Here is an 18,277-nt window from a genome sequence, read left to right as displayed (position 1 = left end):
TTCTCTGTAGCCTCACTACAGAGGCGTTTCTTAGTCATTCTGAAAAATGCACAATGGTACATTGTTGTGTATGATTTATAAGTTAATATTAGTAATTAAGATATAATGAAGGAGGTTGTGACTGTTGAATGGCCTGTCCAGTTATCAAGCACAATTACAGCCAATCAAACTGAAGTAGCACATGGATTTGCTGTTATTCTATGAATAACAATTCTGAAATTGTGGAAAGAGAGAAATGTGTTTAAACTTTTCACACAATGCACTCAAAGATCTACCATTGAGCTACATTGAATAGCCAACCATTTCTCAAGACACACTCTCCCTATGTAGCTGAGACTGCTTCGAGTTCACTACACAGAATAGTCTTGCTTCAACCTCTCTAGTTCTTTGTCTCCTAGTCATCTTTGTTGTTGTTCTCCCCCATCCTCCCCCTCCTCCTCCCCCTTTCTCTCTTCTCCCCTCCTCCTCTTTCTCCTCTCTCTTCCTCCCCCTCTTCCCCTTCTCTTCCCTCCTCCTTCTCCACCCTCCTTCCCCTTTCTCCTCCCCCTCCTCCCTCCTCCTCTCCTCCACCTCACCTCCTCTTCCCCTCTTTTCTTCCTCCTCTTCTTCCTCTGCCTCCACTCCCCCTCCTCCCCTTCCCTGTCCTCCTCCTCCTCCTTTGCTTCCCTTTTCTCCTTCTCTCCCTACCAATATGTCCTCTCCTTCTGATCATCCCTACTGCTGCCCCCCATAAGCTACATTCCCACACTGTTATCCTTTCTTAAAGAGGCGGCCTTAGTTAAAACCAATGGCATGATTCTCTGGAAAGGTGGCATGTGTGATGTGCTATGTCACCAGGGTTCTCACTGGCTCCTTCAGAAGAATAAACTGCAGCAGTGCAGCCACAGAAGCACCACCAAGGCCGGCACACTCTGTTTCTCTCTAGCTTCTATTTTATTGAATCAGAAAATTCTCATTTAGCATTCGAGATCTTTATTTCAGGATGGGGGAAATTATCTATAGATTCAAAAGGCTTAACAGCTCCCATTAAGAAAACAGAGACTGTGAGAAAGAGTGCTCCCACCCACAGGCATCTGTATAAGGAAACAACCCCACACAAGGCAGCAAACCCATGGGCCTGCAGTGATCTGCAGTAAAGAAAATGAGCACGAAGCACACCCCCATCTGCATTTCCTGAGGGCCCAGAGACCTCTCGTGCACACAAGGAGGGGGAGTGAACTTTTTAAATCCCTGTCACCTTCTTGGCTTCTTACAGAACTCTAGAAAGGCCGGCCTAGGAACCCAGAGCTTTTAGGAGCCCCTATACCCTGGATAGTAGATGAGATGCTTTGTGACTGTTCTGTAGTCTAGGAGGTCATTCTTTTGCTCCTCCCACTTCTAATCAGTTAGCATAACTTTCTGCCCTGCCCTGACCTCCCTGGCACTTCCATAGGAGACAATTTCATTGAAAGCAGACTTCAGTGATGTAATTTGCAAATCTAAGTAGGCACACTGTCATCTGTTCTGATCTTTCTGTTTTGTTTTGTTTTTTAATTATTGGGGGTAAACTCAGGGTGCCTCCCTTTATGACCCCCCCTAGCTCTTCCCTAATGTCCCCGGTGCATTTTTAAATTTTATGCTTTTTTTTTTTAATTTTATGCTTTTGTTAAAGAGTTCTCACCAAGTTGTCCAGTCTTGACATAATCCCCCTCTGCAGTCTATAGAGGCCCTGAACCTGGGATGCTCCTGCCTCAACCCCCAGGAATCACAGGCCTGGGCCACTATACCTGACCTAAACACTTTTAAAATGATCCTAACAAAGTAACCAACCACTAGCCTTGTATGTGAGGCTCTAAATGATCACTGTCCAAGTTTTGATTATTATAAAAGTAGCGAGATAATATTGTGTAGGAAATTACTAGAGCAGAGAGACTTCCTATTTGGATATTAAAGCAAAGCCCATTGAAAATTTTATATTCAGTTTTTCTGGAACTTAGGTCTGTGCTATAGATTGTGGGTTCTATGACTTAATATTAACAGCAAGAAACCATTTCTCTTGAATGTTTTCCTACCCGGGTAAGGAATATTTGGAAAACAACTGAAATGTGTCCAGCAGACATCAAGGCAGTGATGATCTGCATGGAAGATCTTCAGCCCAGTCTTGCACAGCCACTTTGGATATCCAGGTTCAAATTCTAAACAGAAGCAGATGGTTAAAATGAGTTGCTTTCTGTAAAGTCTATAAACCTCTATTTCAGTCCCTCATTTATACCTACAAATTGGAATTAGCTTTGTGGATTCTGTTTCACTGCTTTAAAATTATTTATTTACATTATTTACAGGGTGTGTGTGTGTGTGTGTGTGTGTGTGTTTGAGAAAGAGAGAGAGAGAGAGAGAGAGAGAGAGAGAGAGATGTATGCAACTTGGCTCTCTGCTTCCATGTGATCTCCTTTCTGAGATCAAACTTGGGTGGTTGATTTGCACAGCAAGCACCTTACCTGCTGAACCCTCTCCTCAGCCTCACAACCCTTCGATAGTAGCTGTGGTTATTTATGCTCTAAAATGAATGGGCCCATCACAGCAGAAAGACAGTGATAGCTACTCATTCTATGCAAAGATGCTAAATAGCATTCTTGTTGGAGAGTGTGTCTCCACTGTCTACTCTCCTTTGTCACAGGGGAATGGAAGGGTCATTAGTAAATACCCTGCTTTGTTCATCCTAGCCTGTACCTATACTAGCCAGAATTCTCTTTCAAAAATTTCTGTAGTACAAAATACAGGGACCAGTACACTGTAAAACTTCACAAAAACAAGTGAGAGAGAAAGCAGAAGCTTAGAAATATAGAAAAGAGTACAAGAAGAATGGAGGGGTGGCCCCTGGTTCTGGAAAGACTCAGTGTAGCAGTATAAGGCAAAACCAGAACAGGGAAGTGGGAAGGGGTGGGTGGGAGAACAGAGGGAGGGAAGGGGGATTATGTGACTTTCGGAGAGTGGGGGACCAGAAAAGGGGAAATCATTTGAAATGTAAATAAAAATATATCGAATAAAAAATATAACAAAATTAAAAATAAAAAAAAAGAAATATAGAAAAGAAATAGTTGTCTGTTTCGTTGACCCGTTGTTTTCTTACATTTTTTTCCAATATAAAAGCAGTCATCCAAATGGGGTAGTGCCCCTCACCTGTAGTTGTCTTTTGGCTAGATAAGAAAAGTTGGCAAACTGAGTTCCTTTGCCATGCTAGACAATCTATCACGCCCTTTAAAGTATATGAAGGAACTCCATCTGAAGGTTATGGCATATAAAGTCTGAGAGGAAACTATTGTTTTCATTATTTCCAGAGCAACTTATGAAACTGACACTGTCAATTTTTTAGCTTGCTCCTTTCACCAAGTTTTAAAATCTTAGTGTAGATATGCACTGTAGCATATTCTTTAGAAATTTCAGAGTCCGTGAACACAATCTCACCCACCCTATCTTCTGGTAAATGCAGAGGATGTCTCCAGCCAGTGGATGGGTTCAGTGAATACTGAAGAAGACCAGCATTTGAAAATTTAAACAGGGAGGTACTCCCTGTCACAGAAACCTACCACATTATCATTTTGCTTAGGGTCTGCAATTCCTCTTGGGTCCTTGCTGACGGATTTCTGTAACACACAAAGCATGGTTTATCAGGAACTGAACTAGCTATTGATAGCAGCACACACATCTGCAATTCATGCACATGGATGTAAACATGATAGGAAACTTCTTGTTCCACAAGAAATCATCTAAGGTAATTCATTAATGGAAGGAGAGGCTGAGCATACTTCTACTTATAGAAGGTCCTAGGGGAAGCTACTAGTTCTAATAAAGATGTGACTCGCCTAGAATATGTCATATAAGAGACTTTTCATGCATGCCTATGAACCCCATTAGAATCATCTTGGATATGGACCACACAGGTTCTACAGAGAATGCAGCTGGAAATTTGCATGCACAGCTTTTGTTAGGCACAATATGAGGTCCTAGTCCATGAGAGTGAAGAATCCCAGATGAAACTCCTCTGATCACAGCCTCTCCTTCATCCCTTTAGGGAGCACTGCAGATCTGAGGATCTTGATGCATCTGTCCATCTCCTAGCTCCAAGTCTGAGGTACTTTCCTGTGAGACTTGGAAGATGCACTTGTAGTTTGGCCATTACTAGACAGTCTGTACAAATTCTTTGTTTTCACCATCTTGGTTAACTGAGAATCCAGAGCCCTGGAGCTGATCAAGGTCTCCGTGAAAACTGTCCATTGTCTTTCTACTCCTCAAAAACTAGGGCCAAGACTGGGGTGATATGAGTAAGGCAGTCATTTCAAAAACAGAACTTAAATAATAAAAACAAACTCAATAATTATAGTGATGAATTCCAGCAAGACCACTTCTGGACAGTCTCCCAAATGACTCTCAACTGTACCATGGAGGTTCCCGGACAGCCATGTTCAATGTTTACTACTCCCAATAACTAGAATGTGAAATCAGCCTACATGTCCTTCAACAGACAGATGAGGCACTGAAAATATTGTACTATACACAATAGAATTTTATTCAGCCATAGATAAAAATAAAATTATGAAATTGGCAAGAAGTTTGGTGGATCTGGAAATTACTCAGGTAAGTGAGTTAACCCAAACTCAGCAGCACAAATATCTCCTGTGTGTCTCCTATGTGGGCCTTGACTTTTAACTTCACATTTTAGATGTGGCTATAGATTACAAAACTAGAAAGATGGGAAAAGGCTTCCGGGCGGCCAGCGGGAAGAAGTCAGATGGCGGAGAAGCATCTTAAAAAAATGCTCAATTTCATTAGTCATTAGGGAAATGCAAATCAAAACAACCCTGAGATTTCACCTTACACCAGTCAGAATGGCTAAGATTAAAAATTCAGGAGACAGCAGGTGTTGGCAAGGATGTGGAGAAAGAGGAACACTCTTCCACTGCTGGTGGGGTTGCAAATTGGTACAACCACTCTGGAAATCAGTCTGGCGGTTCCTCCGAAAACTGGACACCTCACTTCCAGAAGATCCTGCTATACCACTCCTGGGCATATACCCAGAGGATTCCCCACCATGTAATAAGGATACATGCTCTACTATGTTCATAGCAGCCCTATTTATAATTGCCAGATGCTGGAAAGAACCCAGGTATCCCTCAACAGAAGAGTGGATGCAAAAAATGTGGTATATCTACACAATGGAGTACTATTCAGCCATTAGAAACAATGAATTCATGAAATTCTTAGGCAAATGGATGAGCTAGAGAACATCATACTAAGTGAGGTAACCCAGACTCAAAAGGTGAATCATGGTATGCACTCACTAATAAGTGGATATTAACCTAGAAAACTGGAATACCCAAAACATAATCCACACATCAAATGAGGTACAAGAAGAAAGGAGGAGTGGCCCCTTGTTCTGGAAAGACTCAGTGAAGCAGTATTCGGCAAAACCAGAACGGGGAAGTGGGAAGGGGTGGGTGGGAGGAGAGGGGGAGAGAAGGAGGCTTACGGGACTTTCGGGGAGTGGGGGGCTAGAAAAGGGGAAATCATTTGAAATGTAAATAAAAAATATATCGAATAAAAAAATTAAAAAAAAGAAAGATGGGAAAAGTGTATTTTAAAGAAAGCAATGAGAGAAGACAGTAATAGAATACATATGACACAAAAGCAGAGAAGAGACTGCTAGGTGTAAAAGGATACAAGAGAAATGGAATGGATGGGGATAAGAAACAATAAATGAAGATAAACAAACAACATACACATGAAAATGCAGTACTGAAACCCTTAACTATGCATTTCAACTAAAAGTTGTTTTTTTTTTAAAAAAAAAACACTGTTAATCAATAAAAGCTTATGACCAAGTATGAACATTTTAAATAACAAGTGTCAGTAGTGCAGGCTCATTGCATTCTCGCCTCCTTAGCCCCACCAGGTCAAGCACATGTTCATGCCAGAGTGAGTTAGTTATATTTCAACCCAATATTTGGGTGATGTTCCTCGGCCTTTTCAAGGGATAGTAATTACATGACATCAGAATGAGTTCTACACAAATGGACACAACTGACCAAGGGACTAGACATACCAGTGTGATGTAGTGAGGACTTGAAAAGCTGGAAGGAACTCTTTCCAAGGATTCTGCTGTGCTCTGTGATGGAAAGATGTTATTAATCTCTGATTAGTACTCAAGAATGAATCACTTTCTAAGACCACAGAATAAATATCCTTCCTAACCCAGGACAAAGACCTAGTAAACAGACAAATGATACAAGATGTAGAAACAGTAATCCTCCCTAGATTGCTGTCTTACAAATGAGTATACTTAAGATCTATAAAGAACATGCATTGGAGGAGATGGCATCGTCTTAGTATGCTGTTGTGTGAGAAACACCAGGTGGTTCTGCTAGTCTCCAAATCTCAAATGTCCTGTTGGCATTCTGAAAGGCCATGGTCACTTACTTTGTTTAGAACTTCAAAGCTCTTTGGGTGCTCCCAGACTTCCTGTGAATATACAGATGTTCCTGACTGAGGTACCCCTTTTTAATTTACTTTCTGCTAACTCCCCAGGAGACAGTAGAGCAAATAGAAGGCGTGGCCAGCAGAAGCAAGACTTCCAAAGAGAAAAATAGAGCTATGAATGATAGCTCAGTGGTGAGGGCCAGCCAAAAGAATGGAAACATGCAACCCCCAGAGGTAGAAGGTTGGGAGAACCCTCCAGAATGTACCAGAGACATGGGAGGTGGGAAACTCTCAGGACTCAAGGAGAGGGACTTTGGAAAAGGTGCCCTGCATTGGGGTGAGGGAACTTGTAGAGCCCACCTCCAGCAGAAAGACAGGGCATCAAGTGAGGGATGGGGTTGCCATCCCACCGTCAAAACTCTGACGGTGAAAGAACTGCAGGGATGGAAATGGAGGGGAGACTGAGGAAGAGAAGGTCCAGCGACAGGCCCAAAGTTGGATCCAGCTCAAGTGGAGGCCCCAAGACCTAAGTGCTCACAAAAGGGACCTATCATGACTGCCTTCCAAAAGACCCAACAAGCAGCTGAAGGAGTCAGATGCAGATGTTTGCACTCAACCAATGGACAGAAGCAGCTGATCCTTGTGCTTGAATTAGGGGAAGGCTGGAGGAAGCTGAGGAGAGCAGGCCTATAAGAGGACCAGCCATCTCAATTAACCTGCACCCCCAAGATTTCTCAGATACTTGTAAACCAACCAGGCAGCATACACCAGCTGATCTGGGGCCCCCAGCACATGTACAGAGGAGGACTGCCAAGTCTGGGTTTGGTCAGAGAGGATGTACCTAACCCTCAGGAGAATGGAGGTCTCTGGGAGTTTAGAGGGCTGGTTGGGTGGGGGTAGCGGGTGGGCACATCCTCTTGGAGACAGGGGGTGGGGAGGAGGTGTGGGATGTGGAACAGTCTGAGGGGGAATGAAATCTGGAGTTTAAATAAATTAAAAAAACTTCAAAAAATAAATTAAAATTGAAAAATTTAAAAAAAGAATAAGAAAATGAAAAAGGAAAAAAAAGTGTTTGTTGCTCTTGTAGAAGGCCTGGGTTTGGTTCCTTTTCATTTGACACGGGAGTTACCTAGAGTTTCTGACAGAAATTCCAATTGAGATTTTTTTTTCTAGTCCCTTTCTGTGTTTTTAATTTCTAATACAATATTATTTTGAGAACATAGTTTATGCAATTTTAGTTGTCCTGAACTTAATTCAAATTGTTTTATACCTTAAAAAACAATTTACAATACTAAACTTTTCCATTAGTCCCAAGATACTAATTTATTTAATTACTACCTCTTCTCTGAAATAAGTCTTGGTTGTTGTTCAATGTTTATTTGAGCCTGCCTTCCTCTATTCCCCCACTTACTGATATAATGAAAGCTTCACTTGTATGGAACACCTTGTTAAAAGCCTTCTAAGCGTCTTCCACTTGGTTTAGCTTAGGGTTAGTGCCACGTTGAAAACTTATATTTGCCAGAGAGATGAAGCCAATCACTTAGTTTGCAAATATGCTTAGGCTAACATGAGCCTATGGATCTGAGTTCAAGCCCATAAAACCACTTAAAGGTGAAAGAAGAGAACTGACCCAATAAGTTGACCACACACACACACACACACACACACACACACACACACACACACATACATACACATACATATTAATATTTTATATATATGTATATATGATTAGATGTATAGATGATTATCTAAGTGTATATGTATATATGATCATATATATATGTATATATACATATATATACTTAAATAGAATGCCCCAATAATAAAAATACATAAACATGCACGTGACAGTTCATCAGCTGTCACCCGTGAAAGTATCTCACGTGTAGGGGATGGATATCTGTCAAGATTGGCTCGCTCCTTGTCTGATGCTCATCAGGGAAGTATCCTTTATTCTCCACTCCCCGTATTTCTCTAGGAGAGCTGTAAAGAGGGGAAATGGAACACTGACATATGTGATGGGAATAGGTAAGTGATTATAATTAAACCACACACAATAGTTTAAAATGATGTGTAGATTGTACCTTGTAACGGTTTGATTACAATATCTCAGAGAATAACCAATATTCATTTTTAATGCAAGAATTATACAGGTTTTCAACACATAACAAAGTCTGGGAGCCCCAGGGAGAAGCATGTGGATATGAACAGGCATGTAAAAGTTTGGTTAGGTGTTTTTCTCTGATCTTTAGTACTAGAATCAGATCTCCCTGCATTGATATGTTCTGTGGTTACAGGGTTAGTATGTATGTAGTGATGGCTCCCTTGACACAGAGTATGCAGACATACCTTTGAACTTGCTTCATCTTAATGCATTTCTGGTAACGGATTAGTAATATAACAAGTCCAACACCAATAATAACCATGACAAGCACAATGACCATGATGGAGACACCTACAACATGAAAACAAACGAACAGGATTTCAGCTGGGCATCATGTTTAGGACAGCGGGATGCTAACAACGGTTACAACTTCATCTCTTCCCTAAAGAACTTTCCTTCTCCTTCCTCCAACATGACACAAATGACAATTTTTATGATAAATTAACAACCAACTTCAAGATTCCATGACGCTTAAAGAAAGGCATAGTCAGCATGAACATGTGTGTTAGTTATTAACCGAAAAAGCCCCATTGTGGTTTGGGTTACAGAAGACATAAGCCACAGATGGCTAGGAAATATATTAGCACTAAAAGGTAAATGCAGTAGATTTATTTTGGATCTCCAAACATGTAAATTGGTAAGATGGGAGCATAAAAGTCCACGCAGAAGCACAACAAACACATGGCAGATGGGAAAAGGTTTTCTTGGTGGGAGACTTGGCATATATGTGAGTATTGTATTCTAGACTGCTTACTGGTAAGGTTTAAAGCTTCTCCCCACTCCGTAATTATTGATCCTTCTTCACACTGGCACTCAGGTTCATTGTCATCCACCTGGAAGAGGAGTCAATCATATATTGTTATTGCCATTGTTGTTATTGATATTGAATGACTGATAGAAGTTATGCTTGGTAGTTCATCTATGTTAGTATTAGTTCTGTATCAGGCCCACATATGCATATATACATACATATAAATACCTAGTACTTGAAAGAGTATTTTATATATGCATATATATGTAAGTTTTATATATAAACTTTAAGTGACCAACTTGGTTTAGGGAAAATGTTCCACCCCAATATAAACTGAGAGTATTGAGTTGAAAATAAATTTAGAATTTGTGTGAGCTTTGGGCTAATGTTGATACTGGTGTAATTTAACTGTGAATGATATTAGGGGACACTAAACCTTAAATTTCATGTTTAAGCCTTCTATGTATGTATAGAAATGGATTTCTAAATTATCAATCTGAAAATGCATTTTTACTTGCAACATTAATGATGTCTATGTGTAATAATATTTCAGTTTGCTCTTTGCACCAATTTTGCTGTTCATGCATGTAACATGAACAAAATGTAAATAAAATATGTTGTTCTTTCAAAGAATCAGCGTTCTTCCACCCAGGCTCAATAGTAAAGGCAAAGGTAAAAAATGATGGCAAGACACTACTGTAAGAGGCAATGAAATCTTACATCGTTTTCATCACACGGGGAGGAACAGATGGAAGAGTTGTAGGCCTTCTCCATTTGTATACACTCGCCATTGCTGCAAACCTAGAAAGGAAGGAACTGGCATGAGCAGCTCGTGAGACATGGGGTTTCACACAGCCACTTAGGAAGTTACACATTCCCTCTTATGTGGCTTAACTGCATGTTGTATGCAGTGCTAGGGCAGGTTGCTTCCACAGCAGAGATACCCATGTCAATCTCTCTGCTGTCAAGCTCAACACTAGTATAATGCTAAGACATGTCTTGCTTTTTTGGCTAGCATCACAAAGACAGTTTTGCAGTTCTTCTAAGCCAATGCATGGAATGATCTCCCTCCTCCTCCTCACTTTCTCGTTCGTTCTCCTCTCCTCTTATTCTCCAGTCTTCTACCATTCCTAGCTTCCCTCCTCTTCTCTTGGGCCTTATTTTTTCTGTTAGCACTGTACTCTAACCAAGCAGATGGGAACCAAGGAGCCCTCAGTTGTGTGTACTTTTCTGTACACTCATGTTTGTTAAAGAATTATTCATACTAATGAAGATACCGACTCAACCTAAGTATCCATCCATAGATGGATGGACAGAAAAGTATGACAAAGTATGGAGTATTATTTAGCTGAAAAAAATCTATGTCTGACATTTTTGCATTACGGCATCTTGAATAAATGTGGGAGGCAGAATATGTGAGCTAAGACAGGCACTGAGACAGGGAATTCTCAATCATGTGTGAGAGATTAAAAAACCTTAATCTTAAGGAAGCAGAAAACTGAATTTTGGCTTCCAGCGGCTGGTGGGGTAGGAGGGAAAGGTGATAGTGGCACTAGTTAACAGGTTTAAATTTTCAGTTAACTGGAAAGAACGATTTTTAGTGGTTCATGGTACAGCAAAATGATTGTAATTAAATTAATTTACATATTTTAACATAATTATTAGAAAAAAATTGGATGTACCTAACATAAAGAAATGGTCACAGATTAAAGTGGTGTCTGTCCTAATCTCTCAGTTTTGGCTACTCTCACTTTATGTCTGTGTGAAAAGATCATACTCTACTTAACAAATTTGCATGATAATGAACTATAGACCATAATAATTGTTAAAAACCAGAAGACTGAGTAAAAAAAAACCTGTCTGCACTAAAAGGTTATACTGTACTTGACAAATTTTCATGATAATTAACTTAGATCATAATTATTGATAGCCAGAAGATAAGAGTAAAAAGCCTGTCTTGTTTTCTCTCTGTTAAAAAATAAGCATATCAAGTCGAGCTACAATCTGAGTAGTTACAATGCTCTGTGGGCAGCCAGCTCTCTTCCTGTAAATCAAGTAATGTGCTGGCTTCCACACCACCTGGAGAGCATTTCTGTTGGGAATGCTCTGCATATGAACTACTCAAGTACACTGGTCTGTAGATCATGGGACTCCAGTCCAGTTACTGAAAGCCTAGTACTTAGCCAGTAAATATGGTGGCATAAACCAAATAAATGGAGGGTGCTTGTCGACATCAGTAGCAGTAATTAGTATAGAAGCCACGTGTGATTTCATTAGATGCCTATTTAAAGATACCAATTAAACAAAGTTATAGCAATTACATACAATTTTGTATAATTACAATTAAGCAAGAATAATATTACCATATTATTTCTACCCTCTCCCTTAATAATTTACAGGAAAAGTTGCCATTGTTTTTCCTGTTTCTCCATACAGAAACAAACCTCCTTTGAACTCAGTGACAGCAACGGACGATGCTTGTGAGCCCCTGAACCAAGAAATTTGGATCATAAACTTTCCTCTTACCATTCCCTCGCCACATTTTGTTCCAGGATTAACCAGGCCCATGTCTCTAGAATTGTGGTATAAAAACATGGTTTTGCATTTGATGGACATATTCTGTTTCACATTCTTAAGGTTATAGGCTTTATCCTCTCCAAGGCGTGTTATGCGCCGGTCTCCTGTGCAGTATATCTTCCCACACTTGAGATCTCTGAAGGAAAAGCAGAACATTCTTAGATTTAGGAGCGGTAACCAAAGCAACCATGAAAGCCCAGACAATCAGCTCAGCTGCTTTCCTCTAAGCCCGGTTTGTTGGCAGATAAGGTTGAAGGGACCTTAACCATGAGGTCATGGTGTGGCAGGCTAAGAAAGCTCTCAAACATTTAAAACTCCAGCTCTAGGAACTGACATGAATTAAAGTATGAAGAAGAATCTCAGAAAGATTCCTCTGTTCTCAAAACTCAGTGTTCAAATACACAGAGAATATTTATTAGTAAATTGGATCAGCATATTTGGATGGGAGCAGTAAGAAGTGCTCTTATGTTTTGACATCAACTAATTCTGGCAAGCCTGGGGGTTGCTGCTCTTGCAATATTCAATAGACAGTTGGACGGCAGCTGAGAGTTCCTAAGACAGAAGTGAAGGGCACTCCTTTCCCACCTTGTGTATGGGAACAAAGGCGAACGTGGCTGAAGGCTGGGGGTTTCCTTTTTAATCCACCTTCTATTTTGTCACAGGTCACGGGGTGTGCAGCATGCAGGCCCAGAACGGACCTTAACCGTGAGGCTTCCCTTCCCTTCCAACCTTGCCTCTATGTGAGCACTGTCTTTAAATGCCTCCACTGTTTCCCTTCACTCTTGTTTCATCCCTTTGAAACATACTTTCCATTCCTATTTGCCCTGGTTTGGTAGCATTCTTCTCCCTTGCTCTCCTCTAGTCTTACCCCCTCCCCTTGTTCTTTATACTCCTGGACCCCAGCTAATAAACACAGAGAAGAAATTTAACCAACCAAGGGAACCAGAGGCCTGTACTCTCCACACTCTTCCTAATTCTCAGCAGAATCAGGGTAAAATCGCTCAGAACAGAAACCTTTTCACGGTTTTTAATGCATTTCCAAAGAGATCGATTTCCGTTGGGCACTTACTTCTCTTCACAGGGAACAAATGTGTTGCCCTTATTTTTGCAGTATCCAAATCTGTTTCCTTTTTTATTCATCCTGTAACAAAGGCTGTGACTCTCTTCTGCTCCTGGGGTTTGAAATGACATGGTAATATAAAAGAAATGAAAACATGAATATTAAGAATGATAAAGCACTTCATTTCCTAACACAGTTAAGCTTTCCAAATCATAATGCAAAAATGATTCAGTAGAATGTAATCAATAAATCAAGGAGAACTAATGTATTGAGTCGGGAGTGTTTTAAGTAGGGATAGAGGTACGAAAAAGCAGCATATACACACTAGCTGTCATGCAGAGCTAATCAGCTATACTGGAGGTAAAATTAGAAATAGATGTTGCAACCACAGAGATGCTAGGTGAAACCTTAAAAGAATATCACAAGTTATATTATCTCCAACTGTACCCCAAATTCTTAAGAGACAGTAAGAGAGAAATATGGACTATTGTCATGGTCATTCATTCTCATGACTGCGTCTCACCACCAATGAACAACTCTGAGCACTGGTCATCCCGGGTGGGACACAGTCCCATAAAGCAGTAGCCTTCTCCATTCTTGCAAGGAAACCCGTTGGCTTGGAACTCATCTTTAGGGCACTCAGGGGAGTAGCCAGTACACACTTCAGAAATATCACATTCATTTTTCGCTTGTCTGCATATGGCCCCTTCTTTCTTTATCTGTTGAAGAGAAACAAATGTGCAAATCTTTGATGTGTAAGTTGGTGAGACTGAGCACATATGTGGAGAGCTGACTTACTTATCTGAAAGAGACTGGCTCATAGCCTTCTTCTCGGTGCTAAGAATTATTACCATTTTTAGATGCCATGACTTTTATGGGACTTTAAGATGAGAAGATGGTGGGGTATTTTTTTTTTAAGCTTTAGTTGTTTTTACATATATGTGTTGCTTGCTTTTATTCATGCCTGGTGTCCACAGAGGTCAGAAGAAGGAGCCAGGTTCCTGGAACTAGAGTTGCAGGCACTCATGATCTGCTACGTGGGTGCTGGGTACCTAGCTTGGGTCCTCTGCAAGAACAAATCGTGCTTTTAACTGCTGATCCCATTCTCTAGCTCAAGATGATGGTTTTGAATTTGTTACACGAAAGCCTTAGGCAGAGTAGACATAGGCACAGAGTGGTAAAATGGAATATTCTCATTTACTTTGCTTTTTCCTCATTCCTTGCTCTGCTGCACCACTCCAGCAAATCCCTGCCCACCTAGTGCATAGCATGCAGCAGATTCATAGCACAGAATCTCTGTCACCCACAGAGCAGATTTTACATCACAAACTGTAACAATCCCTGCCTCTCATTGCTCAGGGGATTATACAAACACATTGTTTTAAATATATGGGGTCTATAGAAAGAGTAGAAGATATATAAGATGACTCTTTGTGATCTTGCCATCCAGTGGAGCCAAATAAGTGTCAGCAAACCTTTGGAGCCATGAATTTCTAGTCATTTTTTTTTGTCACTCCAATATCCAGTCATTAAGTGTCTCGTATCTACGTATAACCTGTTCTTCCTTAGAGAAACTGTTGTTGGGAGGTCAATTTCCCTCCCAAAGATCTTGAGGTTAAATAGACTGGTATTGATCTACACATGGACAAGAATGGCATTGGTCATGTGATTTCACCCTGGTGCCCAGCATCTTCTCTGCTCTCCGGATGTGAGCACCAATTGGCTCAAACACTGGAATATTTCAGATCAGACATTGCTGGCTGTTTACAAGGAACACTCCATCTTGGAATTAGCACGGTGGGGGCCACCCATGGCCAGAGAGTGCTTTCTTATTCCTTGAAGCAAGCTGAGAACATAGAAATCCTTGGGAGTCAAGAGTCTCACCTGACATGATTCACAGCACTCTCCTTCCACACATGTGGATCCTGGCTTCAGGACACACTTGTGTGCGTCACAGCAAGGATTGGTGCATTCCTGGCAAAACGAAAAAGTAGACATCACAAAGGTGTGTGTGTGTGTGTGTGTGTGTGTGTGTGTGTGTGTGTATTGGCTCTTATTTGATGGTTTGATTAACTTGTGCTCCTTCAAGAGCTCCATGTATTGCAGGATCCTTGGTTTTGGTGTGTGAATCAGATTACTGTTAACTACTGGTATTGGAGACTTACACAGAACTGCCTTTTTTCACGCTCCTTCATTATTCCCCAGATTATGAACTCTCATTGGTGGGAACAGAATCCAAAGACAGTGACCTTCCAGCTTTTCCATGATGTCCATCCTCCATTGCTTCCCTGTGCTAAAGTCTGATTTGAGGTAATACAGTTTCTATAATCTGATCTAAGAATTCCAACCCGAACTTTATTTTCTCTTGTATATCCCCTCAATGCATTACTATATCATAAGATGGTCCCTTAGGCATCCTGCCTACTTGGACAAAATTTAAACTTCAGAGGCAAGTGTCTGTCTGCATCAGCTAAAACCTCCATACGTTAGCACAGAGCTGTGGAATGTTCCAAAATATGCATAGGGAAAATGGGTCTGTGTCCAGAGTCAGCAGCCTTTTCTCATTGATTTTACATCTTGAAGACTGGTTCTCAAGCTCTCTGAATGGGTCAGGAGATAATATTTTAAATGTAAATAAAGAAAATGTAAAAAAAAAAAGACATCACTTGATGTCCTATTAGAACACGTTGAACTGTGCAGTGTCTAGGGCTAACAGAGAGAATGCTGTCCTCAGACCAGTCTCAGCAGGTTGGTGCGGATGTAAATTGCAGCTGCACTGGAGAACGAATATGCTTCATATTTGAACACATCCCCAGAGGTTTACATGCCCTTGTTCATTTGAGGCATAAGTAGTGGAGGATGCATATTTATTTGATGAGCTTCTTGAAGAAATAGCTTCTCAAAGCAAACTAAGAAATAACTTAAAATTTTGTGTCCAAAGCTTTTTGTTAAATACTCAACACTTGAATAAGTACATGAAAAACTGGGAGGTTGTTTGTCCATCTATTAAAAGAGACTTTCTTATAATTACGACTTCCAAGCTATGGTAGAGACAAGCTTTCCAAGGCTCTAAGTACAACTTGACTGACTAGGAAATGTTTTCTAAGATAGCCACCCACCAGCCTGTGGCCGAGGGATCAGATTTAGGGGCACTTCTCACAAGTCAAGATATTAAGGTATAAGCCAGGCAAATGGAATGTTGCTGATTTCCAGCAAGATCACCACATAGGACTTAGGATTTCCCAAGAAGGCTTGAAACGAGGGCTGCTCCAGAGCTGGGATGTGAATGGACAATGAAAACAGCTTTTTCCAGCTTCACTGAGGGCATGGTCATCTGCTGAGATTCCAGCTGAGCACAAGCTTTGTGTACAATCACCAAACCCAGACACTATTGCTGATGCCAAGAAGTACATGCTGACAGGAGCCTTATATAGCTGTCTCCTAAGAGGCTCTGCGAGTGCCTGACAAATACAGAGGCAGATGCTTGCATCCAACCATTGGACTGAGCACTGTGTCCCCACTGGATGAGTTAGAGAAAGGACTGAAGGGGTTTGCGACTTCATAGGAAGAACAACAATATTAACCAACCAGCAGACCACGCCCCCCCTCCCCAGCGGCCAGGTACTAAACCACCAACCAAAGAGTACAAATGGAGGGACCCATGTCTCCAGCTACATATGTAGCAGAGGATGGCCTTATTGGGCATCAATAGGAGGAGAGACCCTTGGAATGTCAGGGCGGGGAGGTGGGAGTGGGTGGGTGGGTGTGGGAACACACTTACAGAAGCAAGTGAAGGGGGATTGGAAAGGGGGTTTCCTGGGGAGGGGGGAAACTGAGAAAGGAGATAACATTTGAAATGTAAATAAAGACAAAAAAAAAGAGACATCACTTGCAATACCTGAACTGGCCCGCAGTCACACTCTTCTCCCTCATCCACCTTCTTGTTCCCACAGAACGGATAATCATTTAATTCTTCAGGAAATGGGTTGTTGAGTATGCATGCTGGTTTCTGATCCTTCAGAAATTGCTGGTATTGTGCTTGGCTGCATTTGCTGAATTTTATTGCAGGGATGCTAGAGATGAGATGAGGTGAAAATAAAGATTTGCTGTTGTAAACATTTAATAAAGAATTGGAAATGAAATACAATTGCTAACTACCGGGGCAGAGCCATGGTAGACTTTATTATTACTTATTAGTTGTGTTGCAGAAATACAACTGCCAAATGTCATTTCAGTGAAAAACTCTGATTATGTGTCTTCTGACAAATCCTTCCTGAAGACAACAGTTAGTTGGTTGTCTGTGCTTCCTGTTCCTACTTACCCTTCAATGTGTCCTACTTATTTAAAAATATTTTTATTTTATGTTATGGGTGTTTTGCTTGCATGTATATCTATGTTCAATGTGTGTAGTGAACACAGAGGGTAGATGAGGGATACCCCAGAGCTAGAGTTAAAAATGGTTGAAAACCTTCCTGTAGATGTAGGCAATTGAACCTCAATCCTTTGCAAGAACAGCAAGTGTTCTTAATAACTGAACCACCTCTCTATTCCCTAACGTTCCCCCTCTTAACATAACCATATAATAATATAAATCTGATTTACTGTCTCTGAAACATTATAAACTTCTCAACCAAGTCAAGGATGGCATTGTGTTTAGTTCTTTAAGAATAATCATGAGGTACCACAGTGTCTGGTATGGAGTAGTTCTGTATGTTATATGTTATTATATTTTATTATTTTATAATATATTTATTACATAGACTTATATATTATAATTCAACACATTGTATTTATATAATAAACAATATATATTTATTATATGTAGTAATACATTATATGTTATTGTAGAAATAAACTGCAGAAATATTAAAAACATCATTAGGACTTCTAAGTGTCCCCTTTTAAACTAATGCTCCACTCCCCTCTCTCTTCCTTTGGTTTATCTCCTTTCAATGATTGAATACGGGAGGACTTTTAGAGACTTGAGTCCATTAAACAGGTTTCTATGACCCTGAGAATATTACAAGTTTGGTATCAGTTGCTGATTTCTACTCTGTGACGACTACTGCATTTTGAACTTTAGCAGTTTTTCATCATTTTACAAATATTCGTTTTTAAATGGCATGTCTTTGTGAGTGTTGATGTGGGGGTTCATGCACAGGCACCCACATGGGCCATCAGATCCCTAGAAGCCGGAATTACAGGTGTTTGTGAGCTTCCCAATGTGGATGCTACTAAGCTTACATCCTCTGCAAGAGCAGCACGTGCT

At 40.6% G+C, this 18,277-nt stretch overlaps 1 protein-coding gene across 1 annotated transcript in view; it reads right to left on the bottom strand.

The window, feature by feature from the left end:
* Window positions 1–2,129: 2,129 nt before the first annotated feature.
* Window positions 2,130–18,277, bottom strand: part of Adam7 (ADAM metallopeptidase domain 7) — a 35,378-nt gene continuing 19,230 nt past the window's right edge. Inside the window, exons 12-23 of the mRNA XM_052190740.1 lie at window positions 16,907–17,081; window positions 14,893–14,982; window positions 13,532–13,727; window positions 13,018–13,120; window positions 11,898–12,084; window positions 10,092–10,172; window positions 9,375–9,453; window positions 8,806–8,911; window positions 8,340–8,439; window positions 6,080–6,142; window positions 3,567–3,623; window positions 2,130–2,174 (exon numbers count right to left, since the gene is read on the bottom strand). Of these exons, the coding sequence (XP_052046700.1) occupies window positions 2,130–2,174; window positions 3,567–3,623; window positions 6,080–6,142; window positions 8,340–8,439; window positions 8,806–8,911; window positions 9,375–9,453; window positions 10,092–10,172; window positions 11,898–12,084; window positions 13,018–13,120; window positions 13,532–13,727; window positions 14,893–14,982; window positions 16,907–17,081 (1,282 nt within the window). The remainder of the gene's footprint in view (window positions 2,175–3,566; window positions 3,624–6,079; window positions 6,143–8,339; window positions 8,440–8,805; window positions 8,912–9,374; window positions 9,454–10,091; window positions 10,173–11,897; window positions 12,085–13,017; window positions 13,121–13,531; window positions 13,728–14,892; window positions 14,983–16,906; window positions 17,082–18,277) is intronic.

Source organism: Apodemus sylvaticus, chromosome 8 (genome assembly GCF_947179515.1).
Source record: "Apodemus sylvaticus chromosome 8, mApoSyl1.1, whole genome shotgun sequence".
Taxonomy (NCBI): Eukaryota; Metazoa; Chordata; class Mammalia; order Rodentia; family Muridae; genus Apodemus; species Apodemus sylvaticus.
The sequence above is the reverse complement of the archived record's forward strand: the minus strand, read 5'-3'. Positions and strand labels throughout refer to the sequence as shown.